Source organism: Dendrobates tinctorius, unplaced genomic scaffold (genome assembly GCF_039654945.1).
Source record: "Dendrobates tinctorius isolate UK_male_01 unplaced genomic scaffold, ASM3965494v1 ptg000030l, whole genome shotgun sequence".
In the NCBI taxonomy this organism is placed as follows: domain Eukaryota; kingdom Metazoa; phylum Chordata; class Amphibia; order Anura; family Dendrobatidae; genus Dendrobates; species Dendrobates tinctorius.
The window spans coordinates 35,571,300-35,597,430 of record NW_027361698.1 but is presented as its reverse complement, the minus strand read 5'-3'; the positions used below and the strand labels follow the sequence as shown (position 1 = coordinate 35,597,430).

The following is a 26,131-nucleotide window of genomic DNA, read 5'->3' as shown; positions in this document are numbered from 1 at the left end:
TGGTGCAATAGTAAGAAAATGGAAGAAATACAAAATCACTGTCAATCGACATCGATCTGGAGCACCATGCAAAAATCTCACCTCGTGAGGTATCCTTGATCATGAGGAAGGTGAGAGATCAGCCTAAAACAACACAGGGGGAACTTGTTAATGATCTCAAGGCAGCTGGGACCACAGTCACCAAGAAAACCATTGGTAACACATTACGCCGTAAAGGTTTAAAATCCTGCAGTGCCCCCCAAGGTCCCCCTGCTCAAGAAGGCACATGTGCAGGCCCGTCTGAAGTTTGCCAATGAACACCTGTATGATTCTGGGAGTGATTGGGAGAAGTTGCTGTGGTCAGCTGAGACAAAAATTTAGGTCATTGGCATTAACTCAACTCGCCGTGTTTGGAGGAAGAGAAATGCTGCCTATGACCCAAAGAACACCGTCCCCACTGTCAAGCATGGAGGTGAAAACATTATCTTTTGGGGGTGTTTCTCTGCTAAGGGAACAGGATTACTTCACAGCATCAATGGGAGAATGGATGGAGCCATGTACAATAAAATCCTGAGTGACAACCTTCTTCCCTCCACCAGGACATTAAAAATGGGTCGTGGCTGGGTCTTCAAGCAAGACAATGACCCAAAACATACAGCAAAGTCAATGAGTGGCCTAGCAAGGCTCCAGACCTTAATCCCATGGAAAACTTTTGGAGGGAGTTGAAGCTCCAAGTTGCCAAGCGACAGCCTCAAAATCTTAATGATTTAGTTATTATCTGCAAAGAGGACTGGATCAAAATTCCTCCTGACATGTGCGCAACCCTCATCATCAACTACAAAAAGCGTCTGACTGCTGTGCTTGCCAACAAGGGTTTTGCCACCAAGTATTATGTCTTGTTTGCCAGAAGGATCAAATGCTTATTTCACACTGAAAAATGTAAATAAATTTATATAATTTATATAATGTGATTTTCTGGATTTTATTTTTGATATTCTATCTCTCAATGTTAAAATTAAGCTACCCTTAAAATTATAGGCTGTTCATGTCTTTGTCAGTGGGCAAACTTACAAAATCAGCAAGGGTTCAAATACTTAGTTCCCCCACTGTAGATATAAAGATGTCAGTCACATGTATAATTGGTACAGTGTGTGTGCAGCTTACTGTACATGTATTTAATGATTATTTTCCTGAAAAAAATGGCATGGGCTCCCGCATAATTTTCATAACCAGCAGAGGGAAAGCCGACGACTGTGGGCAGATGTTTAAAGCCTGGGAAAAGAATAATACCCCTGGAGCTTCGCAGTCTATTAATATCTTCTCACGGCTGTATACTTACTAGTTATTACAATGAGAGAGCCCCCCAAAAAAATGACGTTGGGTCCCCTATATTTAATAACCAGCAATGGCTGCGGTCTGATATTAATAGCCTGGGAAGGGGCCATAAGATGCACCAATTCTGGCACTTAGACTCACTCTTCCCACAAGCCCTTGTGCGGTGGCAAGTCAGGTGATAATTGGGATGGTTGATGTCACCTTTGTATTGTCAGGTTAGAAATGGAGAAAAAACACAAAAATTAAGCTTGACTTGAGTTGGTACATATTCAGAACTAAAACGCATGTTCACATTGGCCACAAAACATATAAAACTTACAGGAGAAAAAGTGAGCCAAAACTCTGCTGTAACTAAGTAAATAAAAAGCAAAAAGTGCATTTAAATAACAGAGTTTTTAGTAATACTTTTTTTTAATCAAAAAATAGCACAAAAGCCATCCAACCACAACAAGGCAACTCTGATCGGGACAGTCCTACAGTGTCTAAAATTAAAAACCTTACCATGTGTCAATGTTGACCTCAGTGTGTGAATAAGGACAGATTCAAATGGAACCCCCTATAATAAAACAGATAGAGACACTGTGGACGCAGTCTGGACTGTGATCCGGCAGTGTCAGTCATGCATAAAAATGCAGTTCACCACAGTTTTGTGCACTTCTGGAAAAAAAAGGACTTTGCTGAACAGAGGTAACTCTTCTGCCTCATTATAGTGAATGGATCCTTCAGGGGTTTCATCTGAATCACATCACTAAAGTTAACCACCTATCAGTGGAAATTTAGGGGGCTTCCACGTTACTTTGGAAATGTGTTACCTGGCTTCCACGTCACCCTTTTCCAGAGCCAATGTTATGTTGACGCTGGAAAAGTGAAATGGCTCCTCGCCTCCGCCACCCTCAAAAAAAAAGAAATTCAGCAAATTCTGCGCTCCCAAATCCAAATGCCCCCTCCCTTCTGAGCCCCACAGTGTACCTAAACCACATTTAGCATCCATATATCTGGCATTTCTATAACGATGAGAGCTGGTGCATGTCTCCAGAAGCATGGGCTGGGCATAACCAGTGTTGTACTGGCCCACCGGAGGATTCTCTGGTGAGTCCAGGCACTGATATCTGCTGGCATACTGGCCAGCAGCTGCCTAGGGCCCCTACTGCTCCAGGGGCCCCCACCCAGTGACATGTCGCTAATATTGGCAGACTGGGCAGCTATGGGGCCCCTGAATCAACAGAGGTGCTATGTGTCTGTCTGCCTGCGCGCGCATGTGTGTGTGGTGTGGTGCGGTGCGGTGTTGGGCTTTGTGTGTGAGAGAGTGGTGCGGTGCTGTGTGTGTGTGTGTGTGTATGTGGTGAGGTGCTTTGTGTGTGTATGTGAGAGAGAGAGTGGTGCGGTGCTGTGTGTGTGTGTGTGTGTGTGTGCATTGGAGATTGGCAACCATGGGGGTGATGAGGAAGGAAGCAATGATGGAGGTGGTAAAATGGGCAATGATGGGGTGGTGGGGGAGAAGGCAAGGATGGTTGTGGTGGAAAGGACAATGATGGTAGTAACATAGTAACATAGTTATTAAGGTTGAATGAAGACTTTAAGTCCATATAGTTTAACCCATATCCTATCCTAACATGCACTAACATGTTGATCCAGAGGAAGGCAAAAAAAAAACCCATGTGGCAAACAGTGGTGGAAAGGACAATAGTTGTGGTGGGGAAGGAGGCAATGATTGAGGTGATGGAATGGGCAATGATGGGGTTGTGATGGAGAAAGCAATGAAGGAGGTGGTGGAAATGGCAAAGACAGGGGTGGTGGGGGAGAAGGCAATGATGGAGGTGGTGATGAGGGCAATGATGGGGTGGAGGGGGAGAACAATGATGGAGGTGGAGAGGGTCTGCATTATACCCTATGAGAGGGTCTGCATTATACTTTGAGGGAGCTACATTATATTCTGTGAGGGGACTGCATTATATTCTGGGGGGGCTACATCATACTATATGAGGGTGCTACAGCATACTCTATGGGGGAGCTGCATTATTTTCTCAGGGGATTACATTATATTCTGGGGGGCTACATTATACTATATGAGGGGCAGCATTATGCCCTATGAGGGGGCTACAGTATACTCTATGGGGGCTGCATTATATTCTGTGGTGGGGCTGCATTATACTATATGAGGGGGGCTGCATTATACCCTATGAGGGTGCTACATTATATTGTATGGTGAGGACTGCATTATACCTTATGAGGGGGTTACATTATGTTTTGTGGGGTGCTACCATTATATTCTATGAGGTGGGCTGCATTATATTCTATGAGAGGGGGCTACATTATTTTATGAGGGGGCTACCCCAACCCTTGCTATATAATTAAGACGTGTACTACCTTATATTATACTCTGATATTAGCATGTTTTACCACACAATTGGTGGTCTTGTATTTATTTCTATGTAGCTACATAGTGGGCCTCAAGAATGATTTTCTCTGATATGCCCAAGGTGCTCCAGTTTGACGCTGGGCATAACTTACTGGTCACTACAACATACTGGTCACAGTTAGGGTTGCGGATCTCACTAAAGATAAAATATAAGAGAGTGCGATCGCAGCCCGGGGTCCACCATGCAGAGATGGTATACTGCTGCTAGGTAATGGCGGAGTTCTATCTGAACACCGGTGGGTAACCACTGACCCGGTGCGTATAGGAGCGAACTCTGTTACTTCACAGAGCCGCTGGAAGTAAAGCCAGAGCCAATTAACCTCACAAGACTCGGCTGGGGGAGCGCTGCTATACAGTCACAAGACCCTGCCCCAGAGACAGGGAAAGAGTCCCTCTAGACCAGCAGCGCTTGGCGCCGCAATTGCGGTGAGAGAGACGCGCAAGTGTGCACGACGCCTCACTGACATGAGCCACTAATCGCCCAAGGTTCGGCTAAACAGCGCACAACTTGCGCATGGCGATGCACTGGCGAGTGCTGACTTGGCGCGATATGGTAGTGCCTTATACAGGATGACACCACCGGATGCTAGTGTATGACAATGCTAGGAGCACGGTGGCGGAAACATAGCCACCCATTGGCGCTGACTCAGATACCCTAACACATGCGTATCAAAGGATGTGGTAATATAATGAGTCATTCACCACTTTCATGCATCCATCATCACACATACCAATAACATAACAATTCTATACTAGTGCATGGCCGAGCGGCCATGCGACCCTTTTATAGCAGCGTCCTTCCGAGACCTTCCTGATGGTCCAATCCGAGCTGCTTGAGGACCTGAGCACGTGACTGCATTATATTCTGGGGGGGCTACATCATACTATATGAGGGTGCTACAGTATACTCTATGGGGGGGGGCTGCATTATTTTCTCAGGGGACTACATTATATTCTGGAGGGCTACATTATACTATATGAGGGGCAGCATTATGCCCTATGAGGGGGCTACAGTACACTCTATGGGGGCTACATTATATTCCGTGGTGGGGCTGCATTATACTATATGAGGGGGGCTGCATTATACCCTATGAGGGTGCTACATTATATTCTATGGTGGGGACTGCATTATACCTTATGAGGGGGTTACATTATGTCTTGTGGGGTGCTACCATTATATTCTATGAGGTGGGCTGCATTATATTCTGTGAGAGGGGGCTACATTATTTTATGAGGGGGCTACCCCAACCCTTGCTATATAATTAAGACGTGTACTACCTTATATTATACCCTGATATTAGCATGTTTTACCACACAATTGGTGGTCTTGTATTTATTTCTATGTAGCTACATAGTGGGCCCCAAGTGTGATTTTGTCTGATGGGCCCAAGGTGCTCCAGTTTGATGCTGGGCATAACTTACTGGTCACTAAAACATACTGGTCACTGTTAGGGTTGCTGATCTCACTAAAGATAAAATATAAGATAGTGCGATCGCAGCCCGGGGTCCACCGTGCAGAGATGGTATACTGCTGCTAGGTAATGGCAGAGTTCTATCTGAACACCGGCGGGTAACCACTGACCCGGTGCGTATAGGAGCGAATTCTGTTACTTCACAGAGCCTCTGGAAGTAAAGACAGAGCAAGTTAACTTCACAGGACTCGGCTGGGAGAGCGCTGCTATACAGTCACAAGACCCTGCCCCAGAGACAAGGGAAAGGGTCCCTCTAGACCAGCAGCGCTCGGCGCCGCAATTGCGGTGAGAGAGACACGCAAGTGTGCACGACGCCTCACTGACATGAGCCACTAATCGCCCAAGGTTGGGCTAATCAGCGCATAACTTGCGCATGGCGATGCACTGGTGAGTGCTGACTTGGCGCGATACGGTAGTGCCTTATACAGGATGACACCACCGGATGCTAGTGTATGACAATGCTAGGAGCACGGTAGCGGAAACATGGCCACCCATTGGCGCTGACTCAGATACCCTAACACATGCGTATCAAAGGAGGGGGTAATATAATGAGTCATTCACCAGTTTCATGCATCCATCATCACACATACCAATAACATATCGAGTCTATACTAGCGCATGGCCAAGGGGCCATGCGACCCTTTTATAGCAGCGTCCTTCTGAGACCTTCCTGATGGTCCAATCCGAGCTGCTTGAGGACCTGAGCAAGTGACCTCCGACCTCCAATGAGAGGTCGTCCCACGGGCATGCTCAGTGGGCTGCAAAAGGGACTTAGACTCTGGAGCTGCTCGCCGCTGACTAGTGCAGGCTGCTATAGCTGAACCAGGGAAGGCAGCAGCAACCAACCCAATAGCACTAGCTTGAGCAAGACACCGGGATTGCCGCCTTTGCTGAGCAGGCTCCACTGCGGCTGGGGCTGAATGGGAGACCGCAAAAGGCAATGCTCGGGTTTCCTCCTGTGCAGAGGCAGGAAACCGACGCCTAACAGGTCACTACTTATATACGTGGGAATGGTGCGCACTCAGGTCCGGGAAAAAAAGTAGGTTCAGGTGAATAAGACCGCTGGGGCCTTGTACACATAAAAAAGAATGATTCACCGCACTCAACACGTTGATAGTATGCAAAAATTCATATATTTATTGAATGTGTCCAATCCATCAACAGAGGAAGGATGTGCCCAAGGAGAATTTAAACAATGTGCAAACAGAATACCCGACGTTTCGATCCTCCCGGATCTAATTCATGGGGTACACTGAGAAAAATATAGTTGATCCTGAGGCTGCAGTGGCCGTCATGTAGGAATTTCAACCTGGGGGATCCTAGGCAAAAGTGATAGAAGATATAGGTGGCGTGCCCGCGCCCTGCCTGGGGATAGCTGGAGGGCCATCATGGCAGGGTCTGTTAGATATGATGAGATCCAGGATAGGGCCAAGTCTGTGATGACAAGAGATGAGAGAATCTGCAACAAGAGGGAATGGTCCACAATGTCAAAGGCAGAAGACAGGTCCAGGAGAAGGAGGACAGAGTAGTAACGCTTCCTCTTGGCTCTTAGTAGGTCATTGGTGACTTTAGTAAGGGCAGTTTCAGTTGAGTGATGCGATCGGAAGCCAGATTGTAACCAGTCAAAGAGGGAGCAGGAGGAGAGGTGGGAGGACAGTTTAAGATAGACATGTTGTTCCAGTAGTTTTGAGGCACAAGGGAGAAGTGATATCAGGCGATAGCTAGACACAGAGGATGAGTCGAGGGAGGGCTTTTTGAGGATGGGTGTGATTGAGGCATGTTTGAAGGATGAGGGGAAGACACCACTTGCAAGTGAAAGGTTGAAGAGATGTGTTAGGGTTGGGATAAAAACTTTGGCGAGGTTAGGGATGAAGTAGGACGTGAGCGGGTCAAGCATGCAAATGGTGAGGTGTGATCTTGACAGAAGGGTAGAGAGCTGATCTTCTGTCATGATGGATAAGCTGGTTTTGGAAGAACAGGGCTGAACAGTTAGAGGAGGGGCATTGGGGGCTGCCGGCCAAAGCTTTCTCTGATGTTTTTGACCTTATTGAAGAAAGAGGCAAAGTCTTCAGCAGAAACCAGAGGAGAGGAGGTGCTGGCGAGCTGAGTAAAGAATTGAAAGTGTTGAAAAGCTGTTTTGGGTTGTGAGACAAGATAATATGAGAGATGAGAAGCAAGTTTGTTTTGCGGCAGTGAGCGTGGACTTGAAGCTGGTGAGAGACTGCTTGTATGCGATAAAGTGCTCGACCGAACGGGATCTCTTCCATCTCCACTCAGCGACCCTGGAAGCACGTCTCAATTCTTTGGTCAGGCTGGTCAGCCAGGGTTGCCTGTTGATTGTATGAGTTTTGCTGTGCATGATGGGGGGTGGCCGAATTGAGTGATTCTGTTATTTAAAGTGGCAGCAGCATCTGTGTCATGTAAGTAAGCTATGTATATAAGAGGGAGAAGGAACTCAGAGACTGAGTGTAAATTGAGGTGTTGGAGATTTCTGCGAGGGTGAGTGGAGGTTACGTACTCGCAGGCTGCCCCGGTGGCGCTCTTCTGCTCCATAGTCGCGCTCTTGCTCCGACCGCTAATGTCTCTTTTCCATAGTCTCCAAAATGGGGTCACTTGATGGGGATTTACACTATTTAGACACGTCAGGGGCTCTCCAAGCGAGACATGACACCCGCAGGCCTTTCCATCTTAGTCTGCATTCCAAAACGTCACTCCTTCCTTTCAGAACCCTGCCGTGCACCCAAACGTAGTTTTTCCCCACATATGAAGTATCTGCGTACTGAGGAGAAATTGTACAACAAATCTTGGGGGTCCATTTTCTCCTGTTACCTTGTGAAAATAAAAATTTTTGAACTAAAAGAAAATTTTGAGGGAGAAATGTTATTTTTTTTTTTTATTTTCATGTCTCTACGTTATTAACTTCTGTGAAAAATCTGGGGGTGTAAGGTGCTAACCACACATCTAAATAAGTTGCCTGAGAGGTCTAGTTTCCAAAATTGTGTCAATTGTGGGAGGTTTCCAGTGTTTGGGTACATGACGGGCACTCCAAATGCGACATGGCGTCCGATAATTATTCCAGCAAAATTTACTTTTAAAAAGTCAAATGGCGCTCCTTCCCTTCCAAGCCCTACTGTGCACCCAAACATTAGTTTTCCTCTACATATTGGTTATCCACGAACTCAGGAGAAATTGCACAACAAACTGTATAGTTCAATTTACTCTTATGAAAGTGCAAGGTTATGGACTAAAAAACATATTTGTGTGAAAAATGTGATTTTTTTTTCTCTTAATTTTCCCGACTTTATGTGACACCACTCTCTGATTTAATGGCATAAAAATTAAGTTTGAAAATTGCAACATTTTCAAGATTTTTGCCAAATGTCTTTTTTTTACAAGTAAATGCAAGTCATATCGAAGAAAATTTACAACTATTATGAAGCACAAAATGTCATGAGAAAACAATCTCAAAATCAGTGGGATCCATTGAAGCGTTTCAGAGGTTTTACCTCATAAAAAGACAGTGGTCAGAATTCTAAAATTTGGCCTGGTCATGAAGGTGCAAATAGCCTTGAAGGGGGGGGGGGGTAAATGCTATGAAGGATATGAATAAGATAAAAAATATATAAAAGTTAAAATCACCCTACATCCCCCATTAAAAATGAGTAAAAAAATACACATCTGTCAAATCAGTGCGGCAAAGTTTGATCTATCAAAATATAAAATGAATTAACCCGATTGGTTAAGACAAATACAGTAAATCTAAATGCCATCAATTATGGTTTTTGGCCGCCGCAACACTGCAAAAAATTGCTATCGTATCTACCTCAAAATGACATAGTTAAAAAAACATCTGAAGGCGCAAAAAAAAAACAGTCTTCACAAAACCCAATCAACTAAAAATTGAAAATATTACACATCTATGAAAATAGCAACATAAGTCGCTTTTTTCTTTTTCACCACTTAAATGAAAATAAAATGATGCATGTTTTGTATCTCCGTAATCATACTGATCTGGAGAATCATATTGCCAGGTAAATTTTACCATATAATGAACACTGTAAATAAAAAAGCAAATGTGGAATTGCACTTTATTTTGTTTTGCAATTTTTTTTTTTTTCCACTTTCCAGTACATTACATGATAAAATTAATGGTGTCATTCAAAAGTACAATTCCTTCTGCAAAAAAACACATCCTCTAACAACTATGGTGACAGAAAAATTAAAAAGTTATGGCTCTTAGAAGAAGAAAATAGAAAATAGTCATGTCGGTACATGGTTAACAAGAGCCCTTTTCTTTTTGCTTTCCTGTTTTTTTTTCTTATAGCAGCCATTTTTGAGGGTTTTATTCTGCATTTCCTTTTATTTATATTGGTGTAAAACAGAGGTCAGACAAAAATTATTTTAATTTTTTTGCAATATTTGTCTTTTATTTCTCCATATATACAGTGCTCAGTGCTATATACAGTGCGTTGTGAAAGTATTCGGCTCCCTGGAACTTTTCAACCTTTTCCCACATATCATGCTTCAAACATAAAGATACCAAATGTAAATTTTTGGTGAAGAATCAACAACAAGTGGAACACAATTGTGAAGCTGAACAAAATTTATTGGTTATTTTACATTTTTGTGGGAATTCAAAAACTGAAAAGTGGGACGTGCAATATTATTCGGCCCCCTTTAACGTAATACTTTGTTGCGCCACCTTTTGCTGCGATTACAGCTGCAAGTCGCTTGGGGTATGTCTCTATCAGTTTTGTACATCGAGAGACTGAAATTCTTGCCCATTCTTCCTTGGCAAACAGCTCGAGCTCAGTGAGGTTTGATGGAGATCGTTTGTGAACAGCAGTTTTCAGCTCTTTCCACAGATTCTTGATTGGATTCAGGTCTGGACTTTGACTTGGCCATTCTAACACCTGGATACGTTTATTTGTGAACCATTCCATTGTACATTTTGCTTTATGTTTGGGATCATTGTCTTGTTGGAAGACAAATTACCGCCCCAGACTCAGGTCTTTTGCAGACTCCAACAGATTTTCTTCAAGAATGGTCCTGTATTTGGCTCCATCCATCTTCCCATAAATTTTAACCATCTTCCCTGTCCCTGCCGAAGAAAAGCAGGCCCAAACCATGATGCTGCCACCACCATGTTTGACAGTGGGGACGGTGTGTTCAGGGTGATGAGCTGTGTTGCCTTTACGCCAAACATATCGTTTGGCATTGTTGCCAAAAAGTTCGATTTTGGTTTCATCTGACCAGAGCACCTTCTTCTTTGGTGTGTCACCCAGGTGGCTTGCTGCAAACCTTAAATTACACTTTTTATGGATATCTTTGAGAAATGGCTTTCTTCTTGCCACTCTCCCATAAAGGCCAGATTCGTGCAGTGTACAACTGATTGTTGTCCTATGGACAGACTGTCCCACCTCAGCTGTCGATCTCTGCAGTTCATCCAGAGTGATCATGGGCCTCTTGGCTGCATCTCTGATTAGTCTTCTCCTTGTTTGAGATGAAAATTTAGAGGGACGGCCGGGTCTTGGTAGATTTGCAGTGGTATGATACTCCTTCCATTTCAATATGATCGCTTGCACAGTTTGGGAAGTTTAACGTTTTGGAAATCATTTTGTATCCAAATCCGACTTTAAACTTCTCCACAACAGTATCACGGACCTGCCTGTTGTGTTCCTTGGTCTTTATGATGCTCTCTGTGCATCAAACAGAACCCTGAGACTATCACAGAGCAGGTGCATTTATACGGAGACTTGATTACACAAAGGGGGATTATATTTATCATAATTAGTCATTTAGGACAACATTGGATCATTCAGAGATCCACAATGAACTTCTGGAGTGAGTTTGCTGCACTGAAAGTAAAGGGGCCGAATAATATTGCACGCCCCACTTTTCAGTTTTTGGATTTCCACAAAAATTTAAAATAAGCAATAAATTTTGTTCAACTTCACAATTGTGTCCCACTTGTTGTTGATTCTTCACCAAAAAATTTACATTTGGTATCTTTATGTTTGAAGCATGATATGTGGGAAAAGGTTGAAAAGTTCCAGGGGGCCGAATACTTTCGCAAGGCACTGTAACACTTACTTTTATTATCAGTCTGCATTGCAGTTACAGCTACGCCTGTGACTGCCATGCACACCCATGACCTTCATATGCCTCCATGCACATCTTGGGGAGAACACACAGAGCCCTCTAGCTGTAAGGCTATGTGCACACGCTGCGGATTGGTCTGCAGATTTTTCAGCGCGGATTTTGCAAAATCCACAGATAAATCCTCAGGTCAAAATACTGCACAGTGAGTGGCCCCATATAATGCTGGACAGTGAGTGGCCCCTTATAAAGCTGCACAGTGAGTGGCCCCTTATAATACTGCACAGTGAGTGGCCCCTTATAATACTGCACAGTGAGTGGCCCCTTATAATGCTACACAGTGAGTGGCCCCTTAAAATACTGCACAGTGAGTGGCCCCATATAATGCTGCACAGTGAGTGGCCCCTTATAATACTGCACAATGAGTGGCCCCGTGTAATGATGCACAGTGAGTCGCCCCTTATAATGCTGCACAGTGAGTGGCCCCTTATAATACTGCACAGTGAGTGGCCCCTTATAATGCTGCACAGTGAGTGGCCCCTTATAATACTGCACAGTGAGTGTCCCCTTATAATGCTGTTCAGTGAGTGACCCCTTATAATACTGCACAGTGAGTGGCCCAGTATAATGCTGCACAGTGAATGGCCCCTTATAATGCTGCACAGTGAGTAGCCCCTTATAATACTGCACAGTGAGTGGCCCCTTATAATACTGCACAGTGAGTGGCCCCTTATAATGCTACACAGTGAGTGGCCCCTTATAATACTGCACAGTGAGTGGCCCCATATAATGCTGCACAGTGAGTGGCCCCATATAATGCTGCACAGTGAGTGGCCCCTTATAATACTGCACAGTGAGTGGCCCCGTGTAATGCTGCACAGTGAGTCGCCCCTTATAATGCTGCACAGTGAGTGGCCCCTTATAATGCTGCACAGTGAGTGGCCCCTTATAATACTGCACAGTGAGTGGCCCCTTATAATGCTGCTCAGTGAGTGACCCCTTATAATACTGCACAGTGAGTGGCCCAGTATAATGCTGCACAGTGAGTGGCCCCTTATAATGCTGCACAGTGAGTGGCCCCTTATAATGCTGCACAGTGAGTGGCCCCTTATAATACTGCACAGTGAGTGGCCCAGTATAATGCTGCACAGTGAGTGGCCCAGTATAATGCTGCACAGTGAGTGGCCCCTTATAATGCTGCACAGTGAGTGGCCCCTTATAATGCTGTTCAGTGAGTGACCCCTTATAATACTGCACAGTGAGTGGCCCAGTATAATGCTGCACAGTGAATGGCCCCTTATAATGCTGCACAGTGAGTGGCCCCTTATAATACTGCACAGTGAGTGGCCCCTTATAATACTGCACAGTGAGTGGCCCCTTATAATGCTACACAGTGAGTGGCCCCTTATAATACTGCACAGTGAGTGGCCCCATATAATGCTGCACAGTGAGTGGCCCCATATAATGCTGCACAGTGAGTGGCCCCTTATAATACTGCACAGTGAGTGGCCCCGTGTAATGCTGCACAGTGAGTCGCCCCTTATAATGCTGCACAGTGAGTGGCCCCTTATAATGCTGCACAGTGAGTGGCCCCTTATAATACTGCACAGTGAGTGGCCCCTTATAATGCTGCTCAGTGAGTGACCCCTTATAATACTGCACAGTGAGTGGCCCAGTATAATGCTGCACAGTGAGTGGCCCCTTATAATGCTGCACAGTGAGTGGCCCCTTATAATGCTGCACAGTGAGTGGCCCCTTATAATACTGCACAGTGAGTGGCCCAGTATAATGCTGCACAGTGAGTGGCCCAGTATAATGCTGCACAGTGAGTGGCCCCTTATAATGCTGCACAGTGAGTGGCCCCTTATAATACTGCACAGTGAGTGGCCCCTTGTAATACTGCACAGTGAGTGGCCCCGTGTAATGCTGCACAGTGAGTGGCCCCTTATAATACTGCACAGTGAGTGGCCCCGTGTAATGCTGCACAGTGAGTGGCCCCTTATAATGCTGCACAGTGAGTGGCCCCTTATAATACTGCACAGTGAGTGGCCCCTTATAATGCTACACAGTGAGTGGCCCCTTATAATACTGCACAGTGAGTGGCCCCATAAAATGCTGCACAGTGAGTGGCCCCTTATAATACTGCACAGTGAGTGGCCCCGTGTAATGCTGCACAGTGAGTGGCCCCTTATAATACTGCACAGTGAGTGGCCCCGTGTAATGCTGCACAGTGAGTGGCCCCTTATAATACTGCACAGTGAGTGGCCCCGTGTAATGCTGCACAGTGAGTGGCCCCTTATAATACTGCACAGTGAGTGGCCCCTTATAATACTGCACAGTGAGTGTCCCCTTATAATGCTACACAGTGAGTGGCCCCTTATAATACTGCACAGTGAGTGGCCCCATATAATGCTGCACAGTGAGTGGCCCCATATAATGCTGCACAGTGAGTGGCCCCTTATAATACTGCAAAGTGAGTGGCCCCGTGTAATGCTGCACAGTGAGTCGCCCCTTATAATGCTGCACAGTGAGTGGCCCCTTATAATGCTGCACAGTGAGTGGCCCCTTATAATACTGCACAGTGAGTGGCCCAGTATAATGCTGCACAGTGAGTGGCCCAGTATAATGCTGCACAGTGAGTGGCCCCTTATAATGCTGCACAGTGAGTGGCCCCTTATAATACTGCACAGTGAGTGGCCCCTTGTAATACTGCACAGTGAGTGGCCCCGTGTAATGCTGCACAGTGAGTGGCCCCTTATAATACTGCACAGTGAGTGGCCCCGTGTAATGCTGCACAGTGAGTGGCCCCTTATAATACTGCACAGTGAGTGGCCCCGTGTAATGCTGCACAGTGAGTGGCCCCTTATAATACTGCACAGTGAGTGGCCCCGTGTAACGCTGCACAGTGAGTGGCCCCTTATAATGCTGCACAGTGAGTGGCCCCGTGTAACGCTGCACAGTGAGTGGCCCCTTATAATGCTGCACAGTAAGTGGCCCCTTATAATACTGCACAGTGAGTGGCCCCTTATAATGCTGCACAGTGAGTGGCCCCTTATAATGCTGCACAGTGAGTGGCCCCGTGTAACGCTGCACAGTGAGTGGCCCCTTATAATGCTGCACAGTAAGTGGCCCCTTATAATACTGCACAGTGAGTGGCCCCTTATAATGCTGCACAGTGAGTGGCCCCGTGTAACGCTGCACAGTGAGTGGCCCCTTATAATGCTGCACAGTAAGTGGCCCCTTATAATACTGCACAGTGAGTGGCCCCTTATAATGCTGCACAGTGAGTGGCCCCTTATAATACTGCACAGTGAGTAGCCAAGACAGAGGTACGGAAAACCTGCTCTAGATGTTGTGTTTGAAGCAAATTGCAGGATAGTAGTTTGTGCAGTCTGGTTCATTCCGGACCCAGGTTTTCTATGTGGCTAAAAGCCACAGGTTTCTGTGATAAAAGCCCTGCAGGAAAGGGTTAGTGAGCGCTGAATAAGTCTGAGGAGTCTCAGGTATAGCAGGCCAGAGTGAGTTGATGCTTGTTGCTGTGCAGAGCAGTTGGTGTGCATAGCACAGGACAGAGCAGAGCAATTAGACCTGGAACCCACAGCGTGTTTAACGGCTGAACCCAGATGGATATGGTGCCCGTCTGTGACCTGGAGGATATCCAGGACTGTGTACGGCTGTGAGTAGAGACTGTGATACAGTGGTGCAGGACACCCACGGGAACTAGTCAGTGGTGGACTAGCATGTGTAGTGACTGCAATCTAAAGGACGCCGTGTACTATATAGTGCTATGAACTGGTGTGAACTGAACACTGATAATATGCACTGAAGTTATATGCATTTGTGTGTTTTGGAACCTTTTCTGTGTGAAGATAACACATTAAAGAGACTTCTATGTTTGAACTTTGTGGGTCACTGCCTCTTCACTGTGTACGGTGCTACTGCTGCCTGCCTTACAAGAGTAAAGATGCTTTAAGACTAGGGCTATAAGTGTTTTGCAAAATATCATGACACAATCACAAATTTTTCCAAATATGTTGGCTTTTCTAACACTGGTCACAAGTCACATGTGACTCAATTAGCACCATAGATTTCAATGCAACTCGCATGCGATTGCAACGTGTATCCCCATTGTATAACTCACTAAGGCTCATGGTTTTGGATAGGTATAATGTTGCAGAAATCGTGACTATGAATTAACAACAGCATTGCCTTTACAACAATGGCCAAGAGCGGTTTCAATCATCTCGAGTAGATCTTGCGTGCACAGTTGATGTTACTGCCAGTGTTGTTTACTTGCTGAATAATGTCATTTCTTTTAGAATAAATATCCTGGAGAAATTTTGGACAGGTTCCCACTTTGTTTTGTGTCAAGAATTCTTTTTGATACCACCAAGTTTGATTTTTCAGATCTCAAATTATTGTTACATTAGTGTGATTAATTCTAGTATCACAATTCACTGTGTTCTAGAAAGTTGAAAAAAACAGTAAATCAGTTGCATGTGGAATAAAACATAACCATTCCTGCATGTTTGTTCATTCCTTAAATGGGAAAACGAATTGGTAACGCTTTTAAAGTTGTTTCGTGAAGAGAACACAGGTCCATATGGCCACTATTGTTTATGGATGTCATAGAGGAAGACTGCTTGCTCAAGCCCTTGTCTAAGGGTACCGTTACACTAAGCGATGCACCAGCGATCCCTACAACGATATGGATCGCTGGTGCATCGCTAAGTGGTTGCTAGTGAGCTGCCACACAGGCAGATCTCACCAGCGACATAGCAGTGGTCGGGGGTCGCAACTTACCTGTCAGACACGGCGATCCTGACGTCCTCCCGCCTGCGTCCACACGTCGCTCGTCGGCGCCACAGGAAGCCCAGCAGGAAGCGCCCAACGAGAAATAGTCCAGGACGTTCTCGCGCGATCAGCGATAACCAGCGGGGGAGCCGGTCGCAGGTAAGTATCAGACATAGCGATATCGCTGCTGCGTCACAAAACCTGTGACGTTTCAGCGATATTGCTAGCGATCTCGCTGTGTGTAATGGGGGCTTAAGAAAAGCTGTTTGTCAGCAGATCAATCTCAAAGTCGAACTGTGCATTAAGTTATGTGCTTTAAAGGAAACACTATTAACCTGCATATATGAAGTTAATCTGCAGGTTAATAGCGTTACTAACCTGCCCAACACCCACACTTAGCCGAACACTGCTGGGAGAAAATTAACTTGATTCTTCCCAGTAGCGTTCCACTTTCAGTCACCGGGACGCCACTGGCGCTGGTTCTGTCTCCACTCTGAGTAAACAGAGTGCTGGCTAGGCTATAATTGTGACCTGACTGACATTGGCTCTGTATTAGTTACAGTCGCCGCTCTCTATATTCAGAGTGATGACTGTACCAACTCAGGCGCCATCCCCTTGATTGAAGCCGGAACGCTGCCGGAGAAAATAAAGTTAATTTTTCTCTCAAAAACGTTCAGCGTATAGGCACAGAGCAGGTTAGTAACACTGTTACCCTGCAGATTAACCCCATATATGCTGGTTAATACAGGTTTTTTTTTCTGGTGATAGGTTCAATTTAAGATGCTGGCAGCACCGCCGGCAGTCTCTTTCCTAAAGCGGTTAGACTTTTAGTTTTACTGACATGTTTGTGGTGGTTTTGCTCCATAATTTAAAGTATAATTAGCGAGCAGCTTCCTAGCAAAAGTTACTCAAACAATGAACACTATACTACTCTTCACAGCTTTATGAAGGTAAGGTGAAAGGTTTAAGACTGGGATCTAAGATGTAATATTTCTCCCTGTAGAGAGTGACAAGCCAGGCCTTGCCTGTCAGAGTGAGGAGAGTTATATACCATACATGCTCCTCTGGAAAATGAAATATGCAAATTGCCTCTTCAAAGAGGAAGAGGACTTGAACTCTAGTGCCACCTATTGGAAGTAGCAATCCTAAAAATAAATATGACCCTTTGACAAGCCTTGCCATATGACTTGGGATAATAGAGGCAATTAACCAATAAGTGGCACTAGAGTTCAAGTCCTCTTCCTTGCTGAAGAGCAAATTCGCTTATTTAATTTCCCAGAAGAGCATGCATGGTGTATAAGTTTTCTCAATTTGACATGCCAGGCCTGGCTTTTCACGCTCCACAAGGAGAAACGTTACCCATATAGAAGCTGAGGTTGGCATGCCGGTAGTCCTTTCCTTACTTGCCAGTCTTCTCTATAGGCTTAAAAGGAAGATATAATAGAAAAATGACCTTTTGTTAAAATCAGTCTTTTGTGTTACGTTTTTTATGCAAATGTTTACTATGTCTTATCATATCACGATCATTATAAAAAACAGAATTACTAATCTCACAATATTTACAATGGACACTGGGGCTTTTTTTTAGATTCATAATTGTTCTTTCAAAAAGAGTTTTCAGCAAGGATCCTCATCAGCAGGATCACAATCACAGGTAACACCTCTGAACATAGCTGATAACAAAGGATCCCACCCATTCAGTAGCATAGCTCCAGGGGGGGGGGATAGACGGGATGGTCGCCCCGTGCTCAGAAGGGCCCACCTGTGCTGCACGCGTTGATATACTGTAGTTAAGCTGAACAGTAGAGCAGGAAGACATGATTTTACTGCATTACAGCTATCTGTTCTGTAGACCGCAGGTTAATTATGCCTGTGGTCTGCAGAACGGCAGAAGTGCTGGAGCACATCAGAGTCCGTGACTACGTGGCAAAATTAAAAGATGGCACCATTTCCCAGTGTACAGGCTGCACTTTGTTACCATGGAGATGTAGAAGTTGCAAGTGAAGATGGCGAAGGGATATGGAGGCGGTAAATTTACGGTTCATCACCTGCCGAACAAGACTTTTAACTTCCTGGAAAACAGAGAAACCCAGAAGCTCTTGACCAAGGGGTAACTATTAGTCTTTGCCCATCTCTATTCCCAATCTCTCCCTGGTGTGATATTGGTTGTGTTGAATGATGTTTGTACTGCCTCTCAGCACTATTGTTAGAGAAGACGCTTTTATGTGTTAATAAGGAGGGGCTCCTTGTTAGTACTCTCATCTTTTAGCCATATAGTACAGGCCCCACATTACATGGAGCCCTGTGTAATGTGTTATTTCCAACTTGGTGGCGCTTCCTAATATTGTTTAGGTTGCCCTCACGCCAGATCAAGGCAAAGACCCCACGAGATCTCTGAATTGTCCTGTGATGTATGAACCGACAAGTACTCAGCAGGTCCTGTGCACTGCTCTGCAGCCTCCATGTATCGGACTTTGTTCCCAGCAGGTCCCACAGGTGCTTGACCAGATTTACATAATGTGTTTTATTTTAAGTAAAATGTGTGGGGACATCAAAGTATGGGGGCATTGTGGAGCCATCATAAAGTATTGGGGCATCATTAAGTGTGGCAGCATCATGTGACTGTGGGGATATCAAAGTATAGGGGCCCTTCATACACTGCGGGGACTTCAGTCTGAAAACTACTGTGAGGTTCATTATATTATGTATATGGGAGCTGCTGGCTAATCATACTGTGTATAGGGGAGCTGTGGGCCCATGGTACTATGTATAGGGAATTTGTGGGCATACGGTAATGTGTATAGCAGAGCTCTGGACCCACCATATTGTGTATAGTGGAGCTGGAGCTGTGGGCCCATCATACTGTGTATAACGGAGCTGTGGGCCCATGGTACTGTGTATAGGGGAGTTGTGGGCATAGGGTACTGTGTATATGAGAGCTGTGGGTCCACCATACTGTGTATAGTGGAGCTGTGGACCCATCGTACTGTGTACAGCGGAGCTGTACATGAGGGGACTCATTGGACATTATTAAATGTTAAGTGGGCACTTAAGCATGATTGTTATAGGGACATTCAGAGTATTGTGACCATCAAAACTATTTATTACTTTCTTGAGGCAAAATGTGGACACTATTTTCTAAGGCATTTGTACAGGGCATTAATATTTCCTAATTTTTTACTGGGCAATTTTATCATCTAGGGGGTACAAATAAGAAATTTTACTTTGTAAGGGGCACAGTGGTGGGCATTATTCTGTGAGGCAGTAAGAGCAGCACTTTTATTGTATCAAACAGCAGGTGCAGTAATAAGGACAAATATGGCCCCAATTGTTAATAAACATTAAATTCTCACCAGATATCAGTAACAACCCATCCAATCCGCATACTCAAAGAAATTAAAACATGGATGTCCATAAATTAAGGTATGTGTAAAAATGAGAAACGATAAAGGGAAAAAGTATTGAACACATGAAGAAAGAGAGGTGCAAAAGGTCATGGAAAGTCATAATACCCGCCACAGTCTATCAGTAAGTAGAAAGCAATCCTGTCACTTAGTAAAAATGATCAGCTGGTTCAACTGATGGTCTGTAAAAAGGTGCAATGATTAAGGACAAGTGTCTAAAATGTGTTTGCCTGACATTGTAATTTTTTAACGTGGTGGTTTTTGGTTGCATTTGTCCCTTGTATATTTTTATAATAAATAATTGAATTTTACTGGAATCTCTTGCTGCTGAAATTTTTTTCTTCTCTGGATATTCATGGCGCACAGGGGAATTCCTTTGGGGGAGCTAACTACAGAGGTTATCTAGTGCTTTTTGCGTTGAAAAAGGTATCTCATAACCAAGGTTCTACACAAGAAACATCTTATGATTGGTAAAATCAGTGAGCTTTCTCAAGACCTTTGCAACCTTACTGTTGCAAAACATACTGATGGCATTGACAGAAGAATTTCTAAATTACTGAAGGTTTCAGTGAGCACTGTTGAGGCCATAATTTGTAAGTAAAAAGAACATAATTTCAACATAAATGGCCAAGACCAGGTGCTCCCTACATGATTTTTACACAAAGAAGTGAAATGAATTATCAGAAAAGTTATCCAAGAGCCAAGGACCACCTCTGGTGATCTACAGAAAGACCTGGAATCAGTAGGTATAATTGTTTCAAAGAAAACTATAAGTAATGCACTCAACCTTCAAGGCATTTATGCACTCTCACCACTCATTACTCCATTGCTGAACAAAAAACATGTTCAAGCGCGCTTAAAGCTTGCTCAACAACATTTAAACAAGCCTGTGAAATACTGGGAGAATATAGTCGGGTCAGATGAGACCAAAATTGAATTGTTTAGATGCCATGATACACAACATATTTGGAGGCCAAAAGGCACTGCATATCACCCCAAAAACACCATGCTAACAGTGAAGTTTGGACGTGGAACCATCATGGTGTAGGGTTGCTTTTCAGCATACGGCACTGGCACATGTAATGTCATTGAATAAAAAATGAATGAACAAATATACCAAGACATTCTTGTTAAAAATCTTATGCCATTTACCAGGATGATGAAGTTGAAACGAGGGTGGACATTTGAGAAAGCCATTGATCTCAAACACACAGCTAAGGAAACTTTCAATTGATTTCAGAGAGAGAAAATAAAGCTGCCAGAAGGACCCAGCCAATAACATATCTTGAATCTCATATAAAATTTTTGGTAGGAATAAAAGCTGAGAGTTCATAGGAGCCTACAAAACCTTTAGGATTTGAAGAACGTTTGTGTGGAAGAATGGGCCAAAATCACACCTGAGCAATGCATGTGACTAGTTTCTCCATACAGGAAGCATCATGAAGCTGTCATCACCAACAAAGACCTTTGTACAAAGTATTAAATAAATTTCAGTAAGCGAGTTCAATACTTTTTCTCTGTCATTTCTCATTATTAAACATTACTTAATTTATGGACATCTACAGTTTGATTTCATTGTCTGTGTTGATTGGATGCATTGTTACCGTCATCTGGTGAGAATTTCATGTCAATAGCACCTTTATAAATATATTTATTTAGAAAATTGGTGATGTGTTCAATGCTTATTTCACCTGCTTTATGTCCTCATGGGAGCCTGTGCCTACCATTAGCGAAATAAAAGTTCTATAATAATGTGTATACTGATAGTGCTTAATTTTTCCAGCACTAGGTCATCTTTCTTTGGTGACAACCTAAATGGCAAGTGGATTGGAGAGCAATGTATAGCTAGTGAGCGATAACTCACAGGAAAAAATTTTTTCTGTATCTTAAATTATAAATGGAAAAAGCACTGGCAGAAAAACAATAAGGTGCCTGTTTAAAACACATTTAGGTAGCAGTAATAGCTGTTACTGTCCACATATTAAACTCCAAGTCTCAAATGCACAGTTATCGTGGGCCTAGGATTACTTTGGCAAACAGGATCTGTTAAATCCAGAACATTAATGTAATTCACATGGAAAATATTTAATGTGTGGACTGAATGCATCACTGCACAGTGAGGGCCAGGAAAATCATTGATGTGTATTACTTTTTAGCGTTGACAGTGGCTTTGAATATTCATAGGGCTTCATTTTCTAACATAGCACAGGAAACAAAAAAACTGATGCTACAATGATTTTGTCTGGATTTTATGGTTCTCTTAATCCCTAGGATGTTCAGAAACTGTTTAGTGAATGAGAACCAAATTTAACCTTATGACCTAAAAGTGAAATGTGTATTTTCTAGGAGAAAAGGAAAGACTGGTCACTCCATGACTTTACAACCAGTTCAAATCTTCCCACGTTCCTGCCACTCTTTCCTCTTACATGGATGTAACTCAGCCTTCAAAACTAGTGTCCTAGAAGATGTCACTGCTACTATGTTATGCAGAGCATGCCATGGGCCATGACTAAGGGTAGTTTTCCAAAGGAATCCTTGTTCTTATATGAATAAAAGTATAATAAAACTATTTTAATATATACCCTTTGCAGATGTTTTATGTTAATTGTTCTAATTTACTGAGATAATAACTTTTGGGTTTTCATTGTCTGTAAGCCACAATCATCAACATTAACAAAAATAAACACTTGGAATAGATCACTCTGTGTGTAATGACTCTATATAATATATGCGTTTCACTTTTTGTATTGAAGAACTGAAATAAATTACATTTGTGATGATATTCTAATTTTGTGAGAAGAACCTGTATATATTCTTATTATTAGGGACTGTAGTCTTTCCCTGACATGAGGACGAGAGTTGGAGAAGGGGCGGTCTGACTCACAAAATAGCAAGAGTGGAGCTAGTCTAAGGCTACTTTCACATTTCCGGCTTTTGAATCCGGCGCCCTGCGGCGAAAATTTGCAAAACTGGATCCGGCGATATGTGGTGCCGGATCTGGGTTTTTCCCCATTGACATGCCTTAGTTCCGCATTGCGCTGCATGGATCTCTCTCTCTCTCTCTCTCTCTCAGAATGCTGCAGATAAGCCCCTGATGGCGGTGGCGGCAGCTTATAGTCGAAAAAATAGGTGACAGATTCCCTTTAAGTGGCATTTTTAAGTGACTATTTTAGCTACAAAAAATAATAATTATAATTTTATAGCAGTAAAACTGTTTTGGGTTTTTTTAAGGAAAGCAATGGCACACAAATCAGGTCACATCATTAATGTATTAGCAGTTACAGGAAGGGCTTGGAAATCCTTCAAGTATTCTTTGTTAATAAAAATGTAGTTATAGTTGTGCTCAAAAGTTTACATACCCCAGCAGAATTTTTGCTTTCTTGGCCCTTTTCCAGGGAATATGAATGATAACACCAAAACTTTATCTCCATTCATGGTTAGTGGTTGGGTGAAGCCATTTATTATCAAACTACTGTGTTTTCTCTTTTAAATCATAATGACAACCCAAAACATCCAAATGACCGTGATCAAAAGTTCACATACCCTGGTGATTTTGGTCTGATAACATGCACAGAAGTTGACACAAATGGGTTTGATTGGCTACTAAAGGTAGCAGCCACACCTGTGACCTGTTTGCTTGTAATCAGTGTGTGTGCATAAAAGCTGAGTGCGTTTCTGGGATCCAGATAGACTCTTGCATCTTTGATCCAGCCGCTTGTTACGCCGTTCCGTCTGTATCTGTTTGTCGGCGTGACAATGCATGTGTTTACTTTAACCCCTTACTCCTTTCCCCCTAATTGAGCTGGGATACTGCTGGCTTTTACCTGTATGGAGCCTGCTCAGTTCCCTGCTCTGCTGCGTAGCTGCACATGTGGTGTTAGGTCTTTGCTCTGCTGCTTGACCATTCGCATGTGCAGTCCCTGGTTGCCGCTGTGGAAGCTGTCCGTGGGTTGTGAGGTCATTTGCAGCTGGTGCATGACTTTCCACATGTGTCTAGGCTTGCAGACGATGCCAGGTACTCTAAGCTGCAGTTCCTGCACTGATTGTGCTGCAATGGTTTCTGTGTGTGCTTAGGGTGTGCGCGGCCACAGTGCAGACGAGCTGAAGGCTGGTATCAAAGCACCCTGGTCTTCCATAACACCTCAGCAGTGCCATACGCTGATCGCCTCCATGCCACGCTGCATAGATGCAGTAATTGATGCAAAAGGAGCCCCGACCAATTATTGAGTGCATTTACTGAACTTACATTTCAGTAGGCCAACATTTTGGATTTTAAAATCATTTTTCAAGCTGGTGTTATAAAGTATTCTAATTTAGTGAGATAATGACTTTTGGGTTTTCATTAGCTATAAGCCATAATCATCAACATTAACAGAAATAAACACACGAAATACATCACTCTGTTTGTAATGACTCTATATAATATATGAGTTTCACTTTTTGTATTGACGAGCTGAAATAAATTAACTCTTTGATAATATTCTAATTTTGTGAGAAGCACCTGTAGGTTGTAATGTAGTCATAACTGCTTAAAAAAAGTGTATTCATACTCATCATTGGATAGAAGCATATACTGAAGAGTGAGTGTCCTTGAAAAGACTTAAAATCAATATCTCCCATCCGTTGAAAAAACATCTGTTTGAAAATATATCTTTAGAAGCAATTAATTAAAGGGAACCTGTCACCTCGAGAAATGCTATTTACCTGAAGATATATGGTTAATCTGCTGGTAAATATCATTACAATGCTGCCCGATTTATTTCCTCCAGGGAGCCTTTGGCTTTTAGTGATAGGGGCGGTGCTGCACCCTCACTGTACAGTAAGCTCACCCCAGCAAACACTGTGAAGGCGAGGTGTCAATCAAAGTGCCGGTGCTTGCTTACAGCCACCTCTCACACAGTATAGTGAATGATAACTGTAATCGCTCCTTGCACCCCCCATGAATGAAAGCCAGCATCTACCGGAAGGAAATAAATTCATTTTCTCTCAACAGCTGCACTTTAGGTAAAGTAAAACGGCCAGACAACATTGTAACGCTATGTACATGCAGATTGACCCTAAATCTGCAAGTAAATAGCATTTATCTAGCTGACAGGTTCCCGTATGATCTATCAGAGTAAGAGAAGGGGGTATGCACATTTACTAATCATTCTAAAAGTTTGTTGCTACCCATTGACATATCATGGTTTACTCTCGTCACATAAATGAAGCAACCATAAACTGAGGACTTACCAGCGCTATTAATCTGCCATCATCTTTCATTGCAAGGTATCGGTTTGCACTGACTCCCTTGATTGACACAACACCTCGCTCTTCTGCTTGAAGCTGTAATTTTACTGCAATCAGAATAAAGTTGGGTATAACATTTTTGTAGTTGTAATGATTTATATTGTGGGTTTTTCCAAGAAAATAAAGCAATAAAAAAAGGGGTTGCAGTTATTTGTGTTGCAAGAAGCCCTGATCCCTTCTGCGCAGACTATTTACATATTTAGTGGAACCTCCCGAAAAGAAAACACCAACCCCTAATCCAGACCAGATTTCTTTTCTACTCTATATTAAGCATATTGCATGCATAAATTTTGCAGTTTCTCACAAGCTCACAATATTCTTGCTAACTATATGCAATTTGTCATAGTTAATACTATAAAACTGTACATGTAGATAAATGGCCCATACAAAAAAAATGGTCAAATAGACAACATAATGTCCTTCATTGATTTGAACGCTGCAGACAATCACTGACCTCAGCGATGGCTTTTGCACATGTGGCACATAACCGATGAGGCCAGTGATTAGTTGCATCATTGAGGTGAATGATGGACTGCAGAACTGCTATTATTCTTCATTATTTTATGTTTGCTACTTTTGGCCAACATTTCAAAAATTTTGGAAAACCCTTTTAAATGTAGCCTGGTTAAAGATGAAAACTACTGGAAAATGGTAAGGAAACACAAAGTTTTATGCATCTAAATAGTATAAGGAGTGTTCCTCAATTGTGACGGCTAGGTGGCAATGACTTTTTCAAGCGCCACATGATACACTATCCAGTGACAGGGATGTAAAGTCATGGAGGGCAAAAAAGTTATAGGACAAAAAAAAAATGACTGTGGTCACAAAGTTTTGTTACATGAGATAAAGAAATACCAGCTCACCCACGCCCTAGGCGGTTGGAGGCACGAGATCTATAAGACAAAATGCAATCACACGTGAACGAAAGGAGGGGTTTGGTTTTGCCCCCCCAAAAAATTGACAGAGCTGACAAAGAACACCATGTGCGTTTGAAACGAGCTGCTGCTATGCTGTCCTTTTATTGATTTTTGTACATATTTTTTGCAACTTCTCCTATCAAATACATTTTTTTTTGGCAAAAAAAATTCTGGAAGCTGGATCAACCCCTCCTTTCGTCCACATTTTGTTACATGACCCAGCGACATTGCCTACTGGTTAGCACTAATTCCCTGAAGTGCTATGTCAAACTCAACCAAGGAAACCATCTCCATGGAGCTTGCATGTTCTCCCAGTATTTGCCTAGGTTTCTTCTCTCCACAAAAGTACTAATAAGTAAGTTGGGTTTGTATTTGAGATAGGGAAGTTGAATTGTGAGCCCCACTGGTGACAATGACTGGCGT

At 43.4% G+C, this 26,131-nt stretch overlaps 1 protein-coding gene across 1 annotated transcript in view; it reads right to left on the bottom strand.

The window, feature by feature from the left end:
- The window catches only part of FGF2 (fibroblast growth factor 2), a 122,787-nt gene that overhangs the window by 33,889 nt on the left and 62,767 nt on the right, over positions 1-26,131 (bottom strand). Inside the window, exon 2 of the mRNA XM_073572037.1 lies at positions 24,735-24,838. Within this exon, the coding sequence (XP_073428138.1) occupies positions 24,735-24,838 (104 nt within the window). The remainder of the gene's footprint in view (positions 1-24,734; positions 24,839-26,131) is intronic.